This window comes from Rattus norvegicus, chromosome 4 (genome assembly GCF_021556685.1).
Source record: "Rattus norvegicus strain SHRSP/BbbUtx chromosome 4, alternate assembly SHRSP_T2T, whole genome shotgun sequence".
Lineage (NCBI taxonomy): Eukaryota > Metazoa > Chordata > Mammalia > Rodentia > Muridae > Rattus > Rattus norvegicus.
In genome coordinates this window covers 156,489,334-156,509,098 of record NC_141537.1, presented here as the reverse complement: position 1 = coordinate 156,509,098, position 19,765 = coordinate 156,489,334, and the positions used below count along the sequence as shown (strand labels likewise).

General features: G+C 49.6%; 1 protein-coding gene and 1 long non-coding RNA gene across 5 annotated transcripts; one reads left to right on the top strand and one right to left on the bottom strand.

Moving 5' to 3' along the window:
- Positions 1-415: 415 nt before the first annotated feature.
- On the bottom strand, positions 416-17,660 carry Tuba8 (tubulin, alpha 8). Of its 4 annotated transcripts, XM_087659004.1 has the most exons (6): positions 11,607-11,822; positions 10,777-10,939; positions 7,111-7,333; positions 6,335-6,483; positions 2,770-3,450; positions 416-728 (listed from the first exon to the last, which is right to left on the bottom strand). In XM_087659004.1, the coding sequence occupies exons 2-6, from the start codon at positions 10,822-10,824 to the stop codon at positions 435-437; spliced, it is 1,395 nt and encodes a 464-aa protein (XP_087515130.1). In that variant the 5' UTR covers positions 10,825-10,939; positions 11,607-11,822; the 3' UTR covers positions 416-434.
- Positions 444-19,544, top strand: LOC147995045 (uncharacterized). The gene is made up of 4 exons (XR_015686979.1): positions 444-814; positions 11,620-11,820; positions 16,123-18,375; positions 18,730-19,544. It is a non-coding gene; the product is annotated as an uncharacterized LOC147995045 (long non-coding RNA).
- The last annotated feature ends 221 nt before the right edge of the window (positions 19,545-19,765 follow it).

The following is a 19,765-nucleotide window of genomic DNA, read 5'->3' as shown; positions in this document are numbered from 1 at the left end:
TGCTGGTGTGCTCCCATTCTACCAGCCAGCTCTGCCTTGGGGCGACCCAGCTTAACCTAGAATTAAGATTCCCAACCCTGTGTTTGTGACCTGCTCGCTTTCATTCTTCAGTAATGAAGCTATTCCATTCCAGGGAGAGTTCCCTGTATGTTCAGTACCCATGTGGCTGGTCACATTGCCTGATTGCTGGAGTCAGGGGCCCTTCTATGTAGGACAGGAACCAGGCCAGGGCTGAGAGGCCAGCCTGTCACTTTCTCTTTCTGTGGTTTCCTTTTCCCCACAGTAGAGTGAGCGCGACATCCTAAGAAGAGAAAACAGGAGAGAGAGGGTACATCTGCAGCTGTGTGTCTGAGTACAGTGTTAGGAAAGGATCCCAGCATGCTTTGAGGGGAACCAACACAACAAAGAGACATAGTCATGGGGCAAGTGTATATTTAAAATTCCTCCCCCTCATTTTCTTCTTCAAACGAATCAGTCCCCACTTCTTCATAATCCTTCTCCAGAGCAGCCAGGTCCTCCCTGGCCTCAGAAAATTCTCCTTCTTCCATTCCCTCTCCAACATACCAATGTACAAAGGCCCGTTTGGCATACATGAGGTCGAACTTATGGTCAAGGCGGGCCCAGGCCTCTGCGATTGCTGTGGTGTTGCTCAGCATGCATACTGCTCGCTGGACTTTGGCCAGGTCTCCTCCTGGCACGACAGTAGGTGGCTGGTAGTTAATGCCCACCTGGGGAACAGAGAAAGGAGACAGGCCACAGAATGACACACGATTCCGCCAAAGACAACGTCAGGACATCAGGACAAGCTATGTTGGTAAGACCTGGGCATGGGGCTGCTGAATGGAGCAGGAGAATAGACAGAAAAGTTGGGGACATGGGCGGATCTAAAGGATGTATGCTGGGGGTGGAAATCAAAGCAAAGGGGAAGGGGCACAGTGGTGTGTGTGTCTGTCATGTCCGGGCCATGGATCTGAAGCAGGAGGATCGCAAGGGCTTAGAAACTAAAGGCTGGAGGAGAAATAAAGGACAGGCTGCTAAAAAGAGGAAATGTTAGTGGAAGTTATCAAGTCGGCAGATGTTCAAATGAAGCTGCAATGTGAAAGGGGGCGTTTCGAATGTTTATCTCAGGGCAGGGAGGGGGGCAGGAAATGCCTTGCCTGTTAAAGGCAGATCAGTTTCTAGAACTCAAATTATTATCATCAAGCTTATTGTTTGCTAGATGTTTATCTGACGCCCCTTAGTCTTTTTCAATAATTTTAGGGAAGTTTCTCTGTCAGGGTGAAGAGCTATTTATGAGGTCACAGGAAGAATCCAGAGCAATAAATTAAAGAGGTCCTTGGGGGTGCTGCTACTGCTTGAAAGGCCCGGTCTCTAGTAAACAGTGTTCTTAGAAAAAAAACAGAAACACCAACCACAGAAGAGGTCACATGCAAGCAAGACAACCTTCCAAGATCTACTAGCACATTGAGGGATGGAGAGGGAGGCTTCTCCCATGGGGCTCCCACCCTAGAAATCTCCCCACAAAAGCCCCAAACCAAAGCAGACCAAGAATTCTAGGAAACTGTACTAAGAACCATGGCATTGCCCTAAACTAACATAACCCAGGCCAATAAATTGCCAGCCTCTTAGATTCACTGTTTTAAAACCGTGTTTCCAGATACTGCTGACTGTAAGGGACACCACTGCTAAACAAACAGCAGGTCATGGATGTGAAAGAGATATGGTTTGCCACACCATGCCTGTAGCTGGTGTGGCTCTGGCCAGTGTAGGCCTCCCTTCCCATCCACCGTGACATCAGTGACATCGTAGACCTGAGTTGAGTTGGGAGAATGACAAGAGGAGAGGCTTAGCAGAATGGATCCTGCTGGCTGGGGCCACCCTGAAAAGCAACTGCCACCTGACTCATCTTTCCATACGGGACCTCAGAGCAAGCTTAAGATAGAGAGCCATCTCCTCTGTGTCCATCACCCCACCTCCCCACTTTTCTATCAGTTGTTCTTCTTCCTTATCAGCTTATATTGTTATTTCAATTTTCTAAAAAAGGAAGTCCAGTGCTTAGACGACCTTGGCTGCTTTGGCCAGGATGGCCAAACTGACCCATTACCACAGGCAGTGTCTAGGAAGGAAAAGACAGTGTGCGTCACAAAGAGTGGAGTGGTGAGCAGGAAAACTGTGTCCCCTTGCTTTGCAGGAGCACAGCTAATAGAGGAGAAAGTCAGGGCTTCATGGCTAACAGGACTCAGTCACATTAAGACTAGAAACTCTCTTCATGTCACTCTGAGCAGAATAAGTCGTACGAGGCAAATAGTTAACTTTTATCATATATTAGGAATATACATCTTCTGTTAGAGAAAGGATTGTGCCTCTCCAGCAATTTGAATCATGTGGTAGGCTCTAAAATTAAAATGTACCTAGAAGTGTAGAATACCCATTGAACTTTCTTTTAGGCAAATTAAAATGAATTGCAAGTCCTCAAGACCTTGTGATTCAGGTCCCTCAGTCTAAAAAATAAACAAAAACAAAAAACTCAAGGATGGTCAACTAATCGTAAAGAGCCTTAAACTCTACCCTTTCTAAAGTGGCTTAAGCAAACCATCCTTCAACAGCTGAACATCTCAACGCTGAATGAAATCACTGTAGGATTTGCTTTAAGTCATCTTCCCGCGTTATCATAAAAGACCAGAAGCTCCCAAGATTCATTCCCCCCAATCCTCAGTAATCCCCTCTGTATCGCCAAGCACTCTCCCAACCCAAGTCATCAGTTCTCACCTTGAAGCCTGTGGGACACCAGTCAACAAACTGAATAGTTCTCTTGGTCTTGATGGCAGCAATGGCGACATTCACATCCTTGGGTACCACATCACCACGGTAGAGCATGCAGCAGGCCATGTATTTGCCGTGACGTGGGTCACATTTCACCATCTGGCTGTTGGGCTCGAAGCAAGAGCTGGTTATCTCTGCCACAGACAGCTGCTCGTGGTAGGCTTTCTCGGCAGAGACGATGGGTGCGTAAGTGACCAGCGGGAAGTGGATTCGGGGGTAGGGTACCAGGTTGGTCTGGAACTCTGTGAGGTCCACGTTGAGGGCTCCATCAAAGCGGAGAGAGGCCGTGATGGAGGAGACAATCTGGCTGATGAGGCGATTGAGGTTGGTATAGGTGGGGCGCTCAATATCCAGGTTCCTGCGGCAGATGTCGTAGATGGCTTCATTGTCCACCATGAAAGCACAATCAGAGTGTTCCAGAGTGGTATGGGTGGTCAGGATGGAGTTATAGGGCTCCACCACTGCTGTGGAGACCTGTGGGGCTGGGTAGATGGCAAATTCTAGCTTGGACTTCTTGCCATAATCAAGAGAAAGGCGTTCCATCAGCAGAGAAGTGAAGCCAGAGCCTGTGCCCCCACCAAAACTGTGGAAGATCAGGAAACCCTGCAAGCCGGAGCAGGCATCAGTCTGGAGAGAGCCAGAAACAAGGAGAAATTAGGAAGAGTCCTAGACACAGACACACAGACACACACACACACACACACACACACACACACACACACACACGGAGAGAGAGAGAGAGAGAGAGACATACACACACAGACACACACACACAAACAGACACATAAACACACACACACACACGGGGAGAGAGAGAGAGAGAGAGAGAGAGAGAGAGAGAGAGAGAGAGACATACACACACAGACACACAGACACACACACACACACGGAGAGAGAGAGCGAGAGAGAGAGAGAGAGAGAGACATACACACACAGACACACACAGACATACATACACAAACAGACACATAAACACACACACACAGAGATACACACACACAGAGACACACACAAACAGACACATAAACACACACACACACACGGAGAGAGAGAGCGAGAGAGAGAGAGAGAGAGAGACATACACACACAGACACACACACACAAACAGACACATAAACACACACACACACACACACGGAGAGAGAGAGCGAGAGAGAGAGAGAGAGAGAGACATACACACACAAACAGACACATAAACACACACACACACACGGAGAGAGAGAGCGAGAGCGAGAGCGAGAGAGAGAGAGAGAGAGAGAGAGAGAGAGAGACATACACACACAGACACACAGACACACACACACGGAGAGAGAGAGCGAGAGAGAGAGAGAGAGACATACACACACAGACACACACAGACATACACACACAAACAGACACATAAACACACACACACAGAGATACACACACACAGAGACACACACAAACAGACACATAAACACACACACACACACGGAGAGAGAGAGCGAGAGAGAGAGAGAGAGAGAGAGAGAGAGACATACACACACAGACACACACAGACACACACAGACATACACACACAAACAGACACATAAACACACACACAGAGAGAGATAAACACACACAGAGACACACACAGACACATACAGACCACACAGACACACACAGAGAGAGACACATACACACAGACACATAAACACACACAGACAGACACAGACAAAGAGAGAGAGAGAGAGAGAGAGAGAGACATAAACACACACAGAGACACACAGACACACACAAACAGACACATACAGACCACACACACACACACACACACACACCAATTGGAGAAATATCCAGACCATTATCCCATCCTCTGTATTTTTATGTCAGAGAAATCGCAATAGCCTATAGGGACTAAAACACACAAAAAAGGTTGTTTTGATCTTGGGAGAAGTGGTTAATGCCCAAACTGTCAAACCAAACATGTGTGTGTACACAAGGCTTGGCCTCTGAGCTCACTAAACCAGGAGTAGAAAGTCTCAGAGTTGCCATGGCAGTGACCTTGCCTTCTGAGAACTCAAACCTTGCCAGATACCCTATCCTTGTCATAGGATTTTATGGCCATGGATGTCTTCCTGCACAACTCAACCTTGGAAAGGGCTCAGGGTACAGGTCTTTGAAATGTAAATGGAGCTGTGGTTTTGTTTTTTGTTTTCTGTTTTTTGGGTTTTTTTTCTATTAAGATTTTTCAATTTTTTTTTTAAAGTGTTTTCAGGTTGACAAACCATAGCCATGTGTATTTGTGGGGTATATCGTGATGCTGTGGCTTTTGTGTACATCATGACCACACCAAGCCAACCGATACATCTATGAATTCCCAACTTGTAAACAATTCAGCCCCTATTAACCTTTCTAAGGGCCCAGTCCTCCTTAACTACATCCTCATCTTGGAAGTTCTGTGATGGCTAATGAGATCGCGCCATGTTCCCGGCAAGCACCTGACATGTAGTAAGCGCTCAGTGTTGACTCCAGGAAAAACTAAGAGAACCCATAGACTCACTAAATTTTCCCCAGAGGCTGTGAGCTATGATCACTCAATCCAGTGGTTCTAAACTTTTGGGCACCACAGGCCTGTCATTTGTTTCCCCCAGCATATGGAAATGAGAACTTAAGAAGACACAGCGATGTAACCCACAGTGCAGCTTTGCAGTCAAGCCAACCTATTCAGATCCTAACTCCATACTCTCTAACGTGTGATCCAAGTTAAGGCACCAAGCTGCCCTGGCCCTCAACTCCTGAATCCATCAATTACAAAGGAAATATCTCGGGGCTGGGGATTTAGCTCAGTGGTAGAGCGCTTACCTAGGAAGCGCAAGGCCCTGGGTTCGGTCCCCAGCTCCGAAAAAAAGAACCAAAAAAAAAAAAAAAAAAAAAAAAAAACAAAGGAAATATCTCCCCTGTGTTAGAGAGTAAACGAGGGTATGTAATTGGAAGGTATGTAATGCATATGTAAGTACTCAAATACAAGGACTCAAATCTCTTCCTCACTTCTTTCAAACTAAAGCTTTACTAACCTATGTTCCTAACTTCAACCTCACCTATGGCTGAAATCTTCCTCGGCTATAGGGCTATAGGGCAGGTTAGGATACCCAGGCCTGAGAGGTATACTGTCCCTGTGAATGTTCCTTCTGAGACATGAACAGAAGGCTAGGGGAACAGCCAGCAGTACAGCATGTGCCTGACGGGATGGGGCCCTGGATTTGAACCTCAGCACCAAAAAAAAAAAAAAAAGAAAGAAAGAAAGAGAGAAAGAAAGAAGGAAAGAAGGAAGGAAGGAAGGAAAGAAAGAGAGAGAGAGAGAGAAAGAAAGAAAGAAAGAAAGAAAGAAAGGAAGGAGGAAAGAAAGAAAGAAAGAAAGAAAGGGAAAAAACAGAAAAGAACCTCTAGGACAGATGAGCTCTAGGAACTATATGCCCTCAGCCAGATGCAGATGATGTCTTGCTCTATCATCTCACCTGAGACCGTGCCTCACCAGACTTGCTCTGCCCTGCCCCGCCGAGCTTACCAGTTTACGGATCCGGTCCAGCACCAGATCGATGCTCTCCTTGCCCACCGTATAGTGTCCGCGGGCGTAATTGTTAGCTGCATCCTCCTTCCCTGTGATCAGCTGCTCAGGGTGGAAGAGCTGGCGGTAGGTCCCTGCCCGCACCTCGTCTGTCAAGAGACAGGACCCTCAGATCCGGGTTTCCAGGAGAGACATTCTATCCCTCTCATCTGAGACACCCCTGGAGTGAGGCCAGCCCACCCTAGAACGAGTCTGTAATCGACTGAAGGATCCTGGGTAATAAGAGTTTAGCCACCCCTGGGGCCCTGAGCCACCAAGGGTGGAGGAGGAGATCCCACTTTTCAAACACCAAAGCCATTCTCTTCTCCTTCCCTCCACCTGGATATGGATCCTCCAGAGGGCAAGGGGAACCCTGTCCTGATTAAGCTGGAATCCATCCCTGTGTTTTTCTGTGACTGTAAAGTGTTGCAGGATTACACCGTACCCATGAGGCCAGATGGCAGGCAGCTCACAGAATCAGAAACCTATACTTTAGGAAACGGGCTGTTTGTGAGGTTTCTAATTGTTTCTAAAACTGTTTATGTTTCGAACGCCCTGCTATCCTATCAGTAACAATGTCGACACTTTCCACCCCTAATACTAGCTCCCCAGGGAGCTAAGAGAGGTCACATGGAGGACGAGTTGGCTCACTCAGACCTTTCATCTCATCTGGCTCTCAAAAGCCAAGGGCCCTGCACTTTGCTGTTCCCAGCAGAGAGCTCTCTGCCAGTTCTCACCTACTACTGTAGGCTCCAGGTCCACCATGACAGCCCGGGGCACATGTTTTCCGTTGCCAGTCTCACTGAAAAATGTGGTGAAGGAGTCGTCGTCGTTGATCTTGCTGGCCTGAGTGCCAAAGGTCCCATCCGCCTGGATACCATGCTCCAAGCAGAAGAGCTCCCAGCAGGCATTGCCAATCTGAACTCCCGCTTGACCCACATGGACTGATATGCATTCCCTCTGTGGAAACAGAGCACATCAAGATCAGAGATCCAAGATCCCAGCCACAGACTGAGGCCTATCCCTTCCCCGCATTCAATGCGCAGGGTGCTCAACCCCTCATCAGGGCACATCACCCCACGAACAGGATGTGTCTGGGGTTCGAGGTGCCTGGCACTGCTACGTCTCGCACAAGACAAAAAGGAGTCAGTTGTTTCGTTGTCTTGCCTGCTCTGTAGCTTGCTCTCCAAGGCTAGTCCCTCACGCCTGGTACTGAGGAAGAAAAAGACAGCAGAACTAACTTTAACCTCCCGAGACAGCACACATGTGGGTGTGCACACAGAGCCTCAGACTATCACAGGGCAGCCATCATACGCACAGTGTCAAGTGTCATCAAGGTCAAGTTAGGCTCTTCCTGCATGCTGAGAAATTAGAAACATTTTCACAGCCACCATTCACTACTTCATCACTGCTTAGGACAGGCCAAGTGGCAAGTAAAACTCACCTCTTGAGTGTCCTTCTATCTCTATTTCTCTGATTTGAAGCCTCAACTGTCTAATTCACCCTAGCCTTATCACCTAAAAATAAGGTGGTGTGTGTGTGTGTGTGTGTGTGTGTGTGTGTGTGTGTGTGTGTGTTCAGTCCTGAGGATATAGACTTGCCCTTCACCCATTCCCAGCCTGTGGGGAAGCAGTGGCCAACATGGTGGTGACCGTGTACTATGGTACCTGCCAGAACCCAGCAGGGAAGCATGTGCCTGTCTGTAGGTTTCTATTCTTATCCATGACCTGATTCGGCCCTTTCCAGCTCCGGGTAACCCAAGCCAGGAGGCTGAGCCTCCGGAGAGCAAGGCTAGTCATGGAAACAAGCAGTGTCCACATCAAAGTTCCAACTCCTGGGAACGTAGAAACCTCTCTGAACACGGACAGAGCAGATGCCCTCGCTGTCTCCAAGAGCCAGGGATTTCAGGACCTGTTGCTTCCTGGTTGGGTTCTGCAGCTGAGTCCCCAGTCTCCCTCTGCTGGCCTTTGCCCCAGGAAGTGTGCGGGCGTTCAAAGCCACCAGCATGGAGCACAGTGCTGCAGGCTACATACAGCCCAACAGTACTTCTCAAAGCCCACCAAGGCACTGTAACCCTCAGGGGTCACAGCTCGCCATCTCAACGAGGAGAGGTCGCTCCACCTCTCCTCGTCTGAAAACAACCATTTAGCCGTGATTGCCATTGGCTTTACCATAGTCGCCATTATGGTGTGAGCAGACAGAGTCTGAGCTCGCAGGCTCCCATTCCTTCTCCCTTGGCTGCAGAGCTGTTTGCTGTTTCCACCAGAGGACTCTGCTCAGGACTAAGGAAGCCACATCCCATACCAACCAAGCACGGTGAGCATGTTGTGATTGACACAAAACTACACCACACACAGCAAGAACCTGCGGCCTCTCAGGAAGATACCAACGCTGTGGGAGCAATGGGCAGGCCCACACAGAGCCTGATCTAGGATCTCCCCCTCTTCCTCTTCATCTTCCTCCTCCCTTTCTCCTTCTCCCCTTTCTCCTCCTCCTCTTCCTCCTCCTCTTCCTCCTCTTTCTCCTCCTCCTCCCCCTCCTACCCTTTCTCCTCCTCCTCTCCCTCCTCCTCTTCCTCCTCCTCTTCCTCCTCCTCTTCCTCCTCCTCCCTCCTCCTCTTCCTCCTCCCCCCTCCTACCCTTTCTCTTCCTCCTCTTCCTCCTCCTCTTCCTCCTCCTCTTCCTCCTCTTCCTCCTCTTCCTCCCCCTCCTCCCCTTTCTCCTCCTCCTCTTCCTCCTCTTCTTCCTCCTCTTCCTCCTCCTCCCCCTTCTCCTCCACATTACAGTATCATCAGTGGCCCCAATCCTCAGCCTTCTGAGCTCTGTCCCTTCCTGTCACCATCGTATGCCAACCACCCCCACAGTTTATTGAGGGTGCTGCCTGGTTTCCAGTCAGCTGACTTTCCTTCTGGAACATTCCAGGCCTTTCCAGGGAAGATGGAGGGCTTTTGCAGGAAAACAAAAATAAAAATAAATCACCAGAAGAAGAGCCAAGGATAGAAGTGGGCTGCAACCACCAATATCCGATGCAGTGTTTCTGGTCACTTTGACACCCTCAATCTTTTATTAATGAATAAATATCTTTACAAAGTGCCCCCTCTCTCAGCCCCTTCCCTCCTCTCTCCCTCTATTCTTGAGTAAAAACCAAAAAGAAGACATTCTGAGAAAAACTCATTTGTCCCCACTCAAGCTGTCCTTTTTGCTCCACCATGGAGCAACATCCCAGAATGCTCTTTGCTTAACAGTGTAGCGCCCACTAGACACCTACAGGCAGAATGAAGGAGTAACACTGCCCTGTTGCATGTTCTCTCTCTCTGGCTCTCTCTTTTATCTCTCCTCTCTCTCCATCTCTTCCCCTTCTCTCTTTTCTCTCTCCTCTCTTTTCTCTCTACCCCTCTTTTCCCCCTCCCCACTCTCTCTCTTTCCCTTCCCTTTCCCTCTTCCCCTCCCTCTTCCCCTCCCTCTTCCCCTCTCTTATCCCCCTCTCCCCCTCTCCTCCTTTCCCTCTTGCCCTCCCTCTTTCTTCCCCTCCCCCTCTCCCTCCCTCTCTGCCCCACCCCTGGCATACCAGGACAGCATCCACCTCTAAACCACACTATCTTTGAGCTCATGAGAAATAAGAGTGGCAGCAGGGACTGTACCACACCAAAACCACGTAAGAAGCAAACAGCTACACGGACCATGCAGACTTTGAATTCTGACTTGAACAAATCAAAATAGAGAAATTCACTCATTTTAGTCACTGAGTAAAATAAATATGAGGTTAAATATGAAAATGTTACTTGTGTCTAAAATTACATCTGAAACACCTAGCAACAAGATATCATGATATCGGTTCTTTAAAATACTTTTTTTTTTTTAACAGTATTTGAGACTAAACTCAGGACCTTCGATGTTCGGTCCTGCACTCCCGGCTATTTTAAAACACCCGCAAGCACAGGTGATGTGTGACTGTAGCCTAAGATAATCACTGTCACACCTGAGCAGGAAACATGGCTGGCATTTACTCATCTATTTCTCGGGAGGTTTACATTCTTTCATAGTAAAAAAAAAATGAGGAAATTAATAAAGTAAATCTAGGTGAGAAATGGACGTCAGAGCACAGACTCCATCCAGGGTCCAAACCACTTAGCCTGGTTCTTTCCGCTTCTCACAGCCCCTCGTCCAGCCGGCATTTACTAAGCGCCCACCCTGTGAGAGCAAGCGAAAGTTTCAACGTTGTAGAAAGAGAGCTTGCCCACCGCACACAAGCTCCTGGGCTTGATCGGTCTCTGTTTCCTGTTTGGAATTTTACGTGCTGTGCACTCGATGCAGCCACCCCCGAGGCACCAGAAGCTCAGACTAAAGCCGGGCAAGAGTTTGTGCTGGGCAAAGAGTTCAGATGTGAGTGAAATTACAACTTACAGGAAGTTTCTTGGAAACTGCGGTCCATGAACATCCTCGGGGCTCCATGGGATACTTGGCTCATGAGGGGGTCCTATAGTTCGTTTGGATCGAATGTCTTCTATAGGTGCCCCCTGTTAAGGCCTGACCCACAGCCTCTGGCGCTATTAAGAAGTAGGGGAGGCTAAGGGGTGGAGGCCAGCAGTGTGTGATTGGGTTCCCGGGGGCAGGCTCTCATGGGACTATGGAGCCCCAGCCTCTCCCTCGGCTCCTCTTTCACTCCTTAGCCATCAAGGATGTGGTTTATCACTTGCTTCTGCTGTATGTCTCTACCTCAGGTCAAGGACCACCAGGGACAACCAAGCACACACTGATACCTCTTAAAACCAAACCAACCTCAACCCCTCACATCCTAAGTAGGTAACCTCAGGGCTTGTTGCCCCAGCAGATGCTGGCACAAGCAATGAGTGGCCTTCTTTACACTGTCTGCCCAGCCACCCCTCTTCCTACTCGAAGCTCTACAGATGAGCACGGGAGACCAGCATGACACCCGTGGGAGGCCAGTCCTCACACCCATGAAAGGTCGCCTGTCTGCTATGCGGAGGATGAGATGTAAGTGTAGAACACTCAGCATAGAGGTGGCCGGGCCCCACGGATCACCTAATGATCCCTTCTCCACTGCTGGGAGATAAAACAGAGGCACAGAGACACAAAGGTTAGCCTGAAGATTCACAACAGTGCAGCAAAAAAAAAAAAAAAAAAAAAAAAGCCTGGCCCAGAACCCAGGGCGTATGAGTCCAGCCTGAGCGCTCTCCATCTTTTGCACCCTATAACCTCCACCTCACTCTTACTCTCGATTTCCAGAGCCTTGGGGTGCGGCTGCATCTTCCTCAGTACAAGCCCAGTAGTAGACGTCAAAACGAAGCTCATCATGCCAAATTCCTAATAGGAAACGCTCTCTGTACAGAAACACTGGGGAGAACCAGAGACCAATCTCTTTAAAAATGAGTCGTCTTCCTCTGCCGCTACCAGGAGGCTGCTGCTCGGGATAAGACGGGCGCAAAGGTAAGCTAGGTCAGCAGGCGTATTTCAGTCTCATGTTGCTCCAAACTCCTATCTCAGGTTCCCATTGGTAGCCAAAGCTCCCAGTCCCCTCCTCCCGATTCTATTTTGAATCAGTGCCTCTGGAGCTCCCTTCTTCTGGGTCCCTCGAAGAGAAGGCCCCGGAAGCCCTGAACTCACGATCCAGGGGGCGGCTGGCCTCACTAACCTGATATACCAGAACACCTGGAAGGTTCAGCCCAGCGTGATGAGCACTGTGGTGTGCAAGACGACTCTAAATGGCAGTGTGCTGGCACCTATTGGGTTCTCAACATTCCAGCCACAGGCCACTCCCTACTGGCAGGAAGTAAGGATAACCACAGACCAGCCCTGGGGTCCCTGCTGGGTTAGCTCCTAATTGTCTCTTGGTTTATCACACAGCGCTCAGCCATGATGGTTGTTTCTTCAGGTGTCTCTCTCTTCCTGCTATAGGAGACTAAAACACCATGGGCAAGCAACTGTCCAAGCACAGTGCTTGGCCATAAGCAGAGATGAGCGGAGTGAGAGCTCTGTGGGTTGCCAGCACGTTTAACACAGAGAGAGAAGGCAGAGCCTAAGAACACATTGATGCAGTTCATGGCGGTTAAAGAAAGAAACCACAACGGCCGGCTTGGCCCGCTGAAGGACTAGACTCCTGGTGAATTTAGACAGGCCTAGGGCATGTACAATTAGGAATATGAACAAGAGTATTTAGGACATGCCCCACAACTGCCAGTTTATATGGAGCGTGAGTTCATGAAGGGCAGAGCTGGTGGGACAGCTGTGTCCCCTGTGCCCATCCTCCGTAGAAAGTAGATCTGTCACAGACAATATTCTAGAACTCCACAGCCTTTCAGAGTCTACTACAAGAAACCCTCGTGTGGATCCTGTTTAACATATTCCCTCGTTTTAGTATCGTCAGTCCCTTTTGCTCTGTTCTCAGAAGACTAAAATAAGCTACACGTTCTCCTCAGGGGAAGAATGTTTTGAATCTTCCAACATCATTTCAAGGCCAGTGGCACAGCTCAGAGGTAGAGCAATTCCGACCATGTTGAAGACCCTGGTCTGAGTCGGCCTTGGTGGCTCACACCTTTGATCCCAGCACTCTGGAGGCAGAGGTACCTGCTCAGATCTCTGAGTTCAAGGCCAGCCTGGTCTACAGGATGAGTTCCAGGACAGCCAAGGGCTACACAGAGAAACCCTGTGTTAAAGAGAAGAAAAAAAAAAAAGTCAGTTCAAAGTTTCACAAAAATCAAGAGCAGAATATTTCTCTCGGAAAGTTAGTGACGCAGCCCGGCATCAGGACGCGCGTGAAGGACTGACACAGGTTCAGTGTTTCTTGGCCACCTGTGCTTGGGTGTCATGCGGGCCCTCTCAGGAAGCCTCTTCAAACGGCATTAGAAATAATGCTGTGCTAATTCTAATGTTGGGCTTTAGGGGGAAAAAAATCACATAGGACCTCGGTCACAAAGCTGGCAAGTAGAGCCATGGTGTTCCAGGGGGATAATTAAAGAAAGAACAAACATGACTCATCGAAGATGGAGTTCTCGCTGCCCAGACCCTTCAATTAGTGTGTGTTTGGGATCCCTGATGAGAGAGAAGAGCTAGAACAGCCAGAGCAGAGAGGGGCGCGAGTGATACAGGCAGCAAGAGTGCTGGTGAGAGGCAAGTGGTGGGGGTGCTTGGGATGCAGATTCTGGCGCAAGAGACCCTGTGGTTATCAAAGGCCCTTGGGCTCCCGCTGGCTGGCGTTGCAACAGGACAGGCTAGGTCAGGTTTCGGTGGGACACACACACTATCTACTGCACTTTTTCACGCTCCTTCAGGAGACAGAGGAAATGCCAACTACAGAGGCCACATCATTGTCAGCTCCCCAAGTAACCCAAGAAAAAGTGAACAGTTGGTCCACTTCCTTCCTCAAACGATACCACATCCTCCCATTCTCCCTATCTCCGACCTGGCTCCCAGCCATTTCTTCCTCAAAGTTATTAACTTTCATCCATTGCAAGGGCGCCCGGGAGCCCCTTCACCAAGGACGACGGTCAGCAAACACTTGAAAATAGCATTAACGCCCGCACCCCTCCCCCAGCTGATTCCTATCAAGACACTTCATCCACACCACAGTCGCCAAGGACCCATCACTCAGGAGCAGGTCCCCAAGTGTCCGGTGGAGAGAAACCTAGGAAAGGAGCAATGGCTGTAACCCCCACAGTGCTCTGGGCCACAACGGCCATCTATGTATTCAGCACAGCAAAGCCACATGGTGCAGCTGGGTGATGCCAGGCAACACCAGACAAGCCAATGACTCTAGCCCTGTCCCTAGACACACTGCTCTCCCCTCTAGCTGCCAGTGTTTGCAAGTGTATGTGATATCTGTCACCATTTGATGTTCATTTCCATCTGAAGCAGCCAGTGTTCCTCAAAGCTAAAGGACTGACGTGAAGGTATTTCATTCAAGGGTCATGCTAAAGGTGTCCCCATCTCCACGTGACCTTTATAAAAACTCTCTGGTTCCTGCTCCATTGGCATGGATTTGGCTTAGGGTACCTGGCCAGGAACCTTCATACTTTTCCCCCCAAACTAAGCACCATCAGCTGCTTGCTGGAAGAATGCAGATAGCAGATGGGATGCTTGGGGTGTGGGATTGTCCTGCTGATCTGAAGGTTAAGGGAGGCTTTGCTTTGAAGAGTCAAAACCCTCCAGGCGTGTAATTTGAGTATCCAGTGTGGAACCACGCAAAGGCATCGGTGGATAGAGTGACATGCATTCCATATGATTTGGGAAGAAAGCCAGAAATCTCAAGAAGTGTGCCCACCTGCCTCCTGACTGGAGAGTGACCTCCCTGAAATTATGTGTGGGGACATGTCTCCTACCCGACAAAAACCAGAAATGACAAAACTGATTCTGCTCAACTCCCAAGGAGACCTCCCTGACCTGCATAGGAAGAAGGGCCACGCTGGCTGCCTGAAACTTGACCCCACTGTAGGAAGTGAAGACACCAGGAAGGGCAGAATTCTTGAGATCAAGGTTTACAAACTGATCGTTCTAGTCTTTCAGGAAAGAGTCAGGGTCTGAGGATGTGGCTCAAAGATATGGCAGTTGCCAAGTGTGCAAGGTTGGGCCCCAGGACTGCACTCCCAGCCCCAGCCCCACTGTAAAAAGAAAAGAAGAAAGAGATTGAGTCTCCCATCTGCTCAGGAAGCTGAGGGGTTAGAAAACACAAGTTTAAGGGACGCCTGGGCAATGGAATAAGGCCCATGTCAAAGTAAAAGATAAAGAGGGAGGGAAGGAAAGAAAGAATCACTAAGAGTTTATGGGAATGGCCCCATCAACATTTCCAGCCACTGGGAAATGTTGTCCATCAAGAAGGTGCTGGGCATACATGTCAGTACACAAAGCTCAGGACTTCATGATACAAAGATGGGCTCCTTTCAAGGTAGTTGACCATTTTCAAAACCCTTTTAAGCCTTGCTGTTGTGTTTTGTCATTCCTCTATAGCATTCGCCAACAGGCTGAATTACATACAATTTCTGTCCCCTTCTCCAGGCATCGTCCAGGCTCTACTCTGAGAGTCAGAGCAGAGCTCAAGTGTAGACATGATAGAGCACTTTGGAACCTTTAAAGCAAGAGCTATGCACTAGGTACTGTAGGTGCTAAATATGAGCTCCACGGCATGTGGCCAATAAACAAAGCAAGTCTAATAATAGTGAGACCAAAGAGATGGTTCAGCAGGTGAAAGGACTTGCCAAGCAAGCCTAATGACTGGAGTTTGGTTATCAGATTCCACAGTGTAAGGAGAACACCGATGCCTAAAGACCTGTGTGCAAGCACACCTGCACACACACACACACACACACACACACACACACACACACACACCACATCCACGCACATGAACACACAGTAACACACAGTAAATAAAACTTTGAATTCTTTTTCCTGGATGTGACCGTGCATGTCTTTAATCCCAGCACATAGGAGGCTGAGTCAGGAGGATCTCTGTGAGTTTGAGGCCAGCCTCGTCTATAACATGAGTGCTAGCCCAACAGTGATACATAACGAGTACCTGTCTTTTAACAAAAAATTAATGATTGATCCTGGCAATAAGGGAAGTTGGATGATAAAGCTAGAAGAGTAACACTCATTTACCCTTCACATATGTGCACAGGTATATAATTCATATACATTTAAATACATATTTATATCACCCTATAACAAAAAGCCTAAAAATAATAAAAATCTATGTAGAGCCTTGGAAGTCTGATGTAAGCCCTCTTCGTTTTGTAGATGTGAAAAGCCAGTCCAGAGACGCTTGATGACCTTCCTGAAGTGACACAGATCGCTGTAGAGCCAAGTGCCTGAATCTGAACTTCTGCTCTGCCCTCCTCTATGGTCCCACACCAGGCACCTGAACAGAAGTGGTTTCCTCTGGTCACTCTCTCCTGCGTTGCCAAATTCTTCAAGCTCCCAGGTGTGTCTGGTAGCATGTTTGAGGAGTGATAGGCTTAGAGGTCGGGCTAACAGGAGAGCCAGCCAGCGCCAGAAAGTCTTGGGCACTCTCCCAAATGAACAGCCAGGGAGGAGGAGGGAGGCAGGAGGAGGGGAAAAGAGGAGGGAGGGGGGAGGAGGGGGAGGGGGAGGAAGGAAAGGAGTGGGGAGGAGAGAAGGAAGGTTCTGGGCTGACTGTCACTGACACCTGAGCAAGTGGCTCAGAGAACCTGACCTTGGTTTGTGAGATACTCCTATTCTGCCCTACCCTCCACCCTAACCTTTCTGTCCCACTTCACTGCCGAAACACTAGGGCTTCCTGGCGTCCGGGGGGCGGGGGTGGGGAGGGCGCTGATTGACGCCATCGTTAGTCCTCCTGGAGCTTCCCAGGGGCTTTTGCAGAGCTGCCCTAGTGCTCAAGAGGGTCTCTCTCGCTATGAAGGTAGCAGCCGCTAGTGGAGACAGCTACCAGTGAAGAATTGCTGCCCCGAAACCAGGAAAGGAAATAAATTTAAAGTCCCTTGGTCTCCGGGGAGGGAAACTTCTGAGTCTCAAAGTCTTTCTGACTTTGACAGCTGGGAAAGGTGAGGAGCTTGCTCAGCGCCAGGCGCCTGGGAAGCTGGTTTGGACCCAGCTCGAATCCAGGGCGCCCCAAACCCAAGCCGATGGCCGGAGAGCCAGCACTGGTGACAGGCACCATGAGAAGCTTCTTGGGTCCACAGCACCCATATCGAATTGAAGTTGCCCTCAAACCCGAGTGGATAGCCGATGGCCGGATGATGAGGGTGGAGAATGACCCCGGTATAGAACGTGTCATCTTTGATTCGATTTGGAGACTCGACTCAATCTACTCCCCCAGCCACCCAAGTCCAGACCACCTGTCCAGAATCCCTCAACATCCCATTTCTTCTCACTCTGGTCCACGACTGGCTGTCCCCTAGATTCTAACTCGTCTCTCCACCGGGCTCTCCAGGTCCGCCCTCCTCTCAATAGCCAGCGCAGATCTCTTAGGTCCCTTTAAGGGTCGAATAGCCCCTGCTTTCTGCATTCTCCACAAAATATAAGGTACCTGACAACTAGATGTCTCCCACCCCTGGGTACAAGGCCCTTGACCCTGAACTGACCCACAGCCCCTCCAGGAGACTTGGAGCCCAGTAGATCCAAAACCACTCCACAGCTACCCGGTGGCCCCGCAGCTCTCTGCCCCGGCACCTGCGCGCGTCCCCGGCCAGCCCCGGCGGGGAAGTCTCACCATCGTGGCCGCTCTCTTCGCCCGCTCGCCTCCCAGCTGGGCCTGCCCACCCCAACTGCTCCAGATACGGCCGCCTCCGCGGTTGTGACACACTGTGAGGGAGGGGGCCTGAGACAGACATGCTGGGCCAGCAGTTGCCCTGCAGCATCACAGTACCCGCGGAGGGGAGGGACCTGGGTAGGTCACAATGGCACTTCCCCTCCCACCAGCGGCTCCCTAGTCCAGCCCGGCTGCTTCTCGTGCCTGGAGCCGCTGCTGAGCTCCTGCGCCTTGCAGTCTGGGAAGCAGTCCTGTGACCGCGACACACGTGTGCGTACAAACCCCGCATCCACTCCCGAGGCCATTGGAAAGCAGTGGAAAAATACTCCAAAACAAATGCTTGTTTCTCCCCGCAAATGTTCACAGTCGCCCTGCCGCCAGCACTAGCTGATGTGGTGGGAAGACACTGGTCTGTTAGCCAGAGTCACCTCAGCCCAGGAGAGCCTGCAGGATCAGACCAGCCCCGGGTCAGGACCCAAGCTTCTACCCTTGCCTAGTTACTGGAGAATTCAATAAGATGGCATACATCTGAAGCAAGCCCTCCATACGGGCTTCAGGAATTCAGCGCTGTTTTAAATACTGTCAAGAGTATTTCCCTCTCCATGTTTTTCAGATCTCTCCTCCTGACTCACTCCTACAAGAAGAGCCCTTCCTACTTAATCCCCAAATGTGTCACTTTGCATGTCCTCCAGAATATCAGGGTTCTCATTGCCTCTGCCCTGTTAGGACCTCCTCTTTGTGGCCACAGATGACATTGAGGAGTAAGGGAATTCCCTCACCCTCCATCTAGTTGGGCGGGGGGTACAGGGCTCGCCTAGCCTGTAGTCCTGGCTGTCCGGGAACTTGCCTTGTAAACTAGGCTGGCCTCAAACTCACCAAGATCCACCTGTCTCTGCTTCCCAAAGAATGCACCACCCTGCCCGGCTTAAGAGCCTCTTCAGTTGCCACATTACTAACTGGCCCCACAAGTCCCTTTGTCTTCATGCCGGTGGTCCGTGGTCCGTCAGGGCTGGATGGTTCTCACACCTGAACTCCAACACGGAATTCCCTGCCAAGGGGCCACTTCGGACTTAAGAGATGTCACCCAGCCTTCCTTCTCTCCCTCTTTTCTCTAGTAACTGCCCACTCACACAAGTCACCATGGGAAATCGAGTTCTTCGAGATGCGAGTGGAGCTGCTGTGGCCAGATGTGCCTGTCTGTTTCCAAACACAGGTGAAGATGCACCTTTGCGCCTTCGCTTCGGTGCTAAGAAACCAGGGGAGTAAAACTTACCTAGGTAATTTATTCTGTTGGCCCACCATTCATGCATTTGACTATGAGTGCCTTGAGGATAGGATACATGTTTTAATTATCTTCGCCCGTGAGAAAGTACTGGTACATAGCCTCCACGCTGGAACTGCCTATCCCAGTGGCTCCAGATAAGCCACCTCCATTGCTGTAACACACCATGAAGAGTTGCATGAAGAGTTCCAGGGACAGAAGTGCTGGGCCAGCAGCTTCCCGGTAGCATCACGGTGCCCACAGAGAGGAATGACCCAGGCAGGTCATAGACTTATAATGTAATAGCCTAAAAATGGAGACAGTCGGATGGCTGTGGGGCACACCTTTAATTCCAGCACTCCGGAGGCAGAGGCAGGCAGATCTCTGTGGAGTCTGAGGCCAGCCTGGTCTGCAGAGTGAGTTACAGGACAGCCAGGGCTACACAGAGAAACCCTGTCTCGAAAAACCAAAAATAAAAAAATAAAATAAAAATGGAGACCCACAGTTAAATTGTGTCGAATGCATGGCAAACGCTCCACAATTTATTTATCCTCCTGCAGCCTATTTTATTACTTCTTCCCTTTGTTTATTACTGACCATTTTATATGCCTTGGATTACAGGTTGTGTGTTCTCATGTTTTAAAATGCCTATAAAATTGCAATACCTATAGAAGTCGTTCAGCTCACTGCCCTGCCCCACCAGGGCTCAGACAATGCTCCTGAATAAGTTCATTTTATATTTATATATTATGAACAGGCTCTCCATGTCTCAGGAAAAAGTTGATGATACTTGTCACAGTGATGACATTCAATCGCATCTTATAATGGCGATGTCCTTGGATATCCCATCCCGATGGGATTGGATGGAGCCATGGCTCTACTATAAGTGC

Excerpts from the sequence above, each read along its gene's own strand:
- Tuba8 (XM_087659003.1), bottom strand. The coding sequence starts at position 10,824 with ATGGAGCCCCGAGGATGTTCATGGACCGCAGTTTCCAAGAAACTTCCT. Across the intron at positions 6,484-7,110 it reads CCTGGAGCCTACAGTAGTAG|ACGAGGTGCGGGCAGGGACC; the intron begins GTGAGAACTGGC and ends GTCTCTTGACAG. Across the intron at positions 3,451-6,334 it reads TGGACCGGATCCGTAAACTG|ACTGATGCCTGCTCCGGCTT; the intron begins GTAAGCTCGGCG and ends GGCTCTCTCCAG.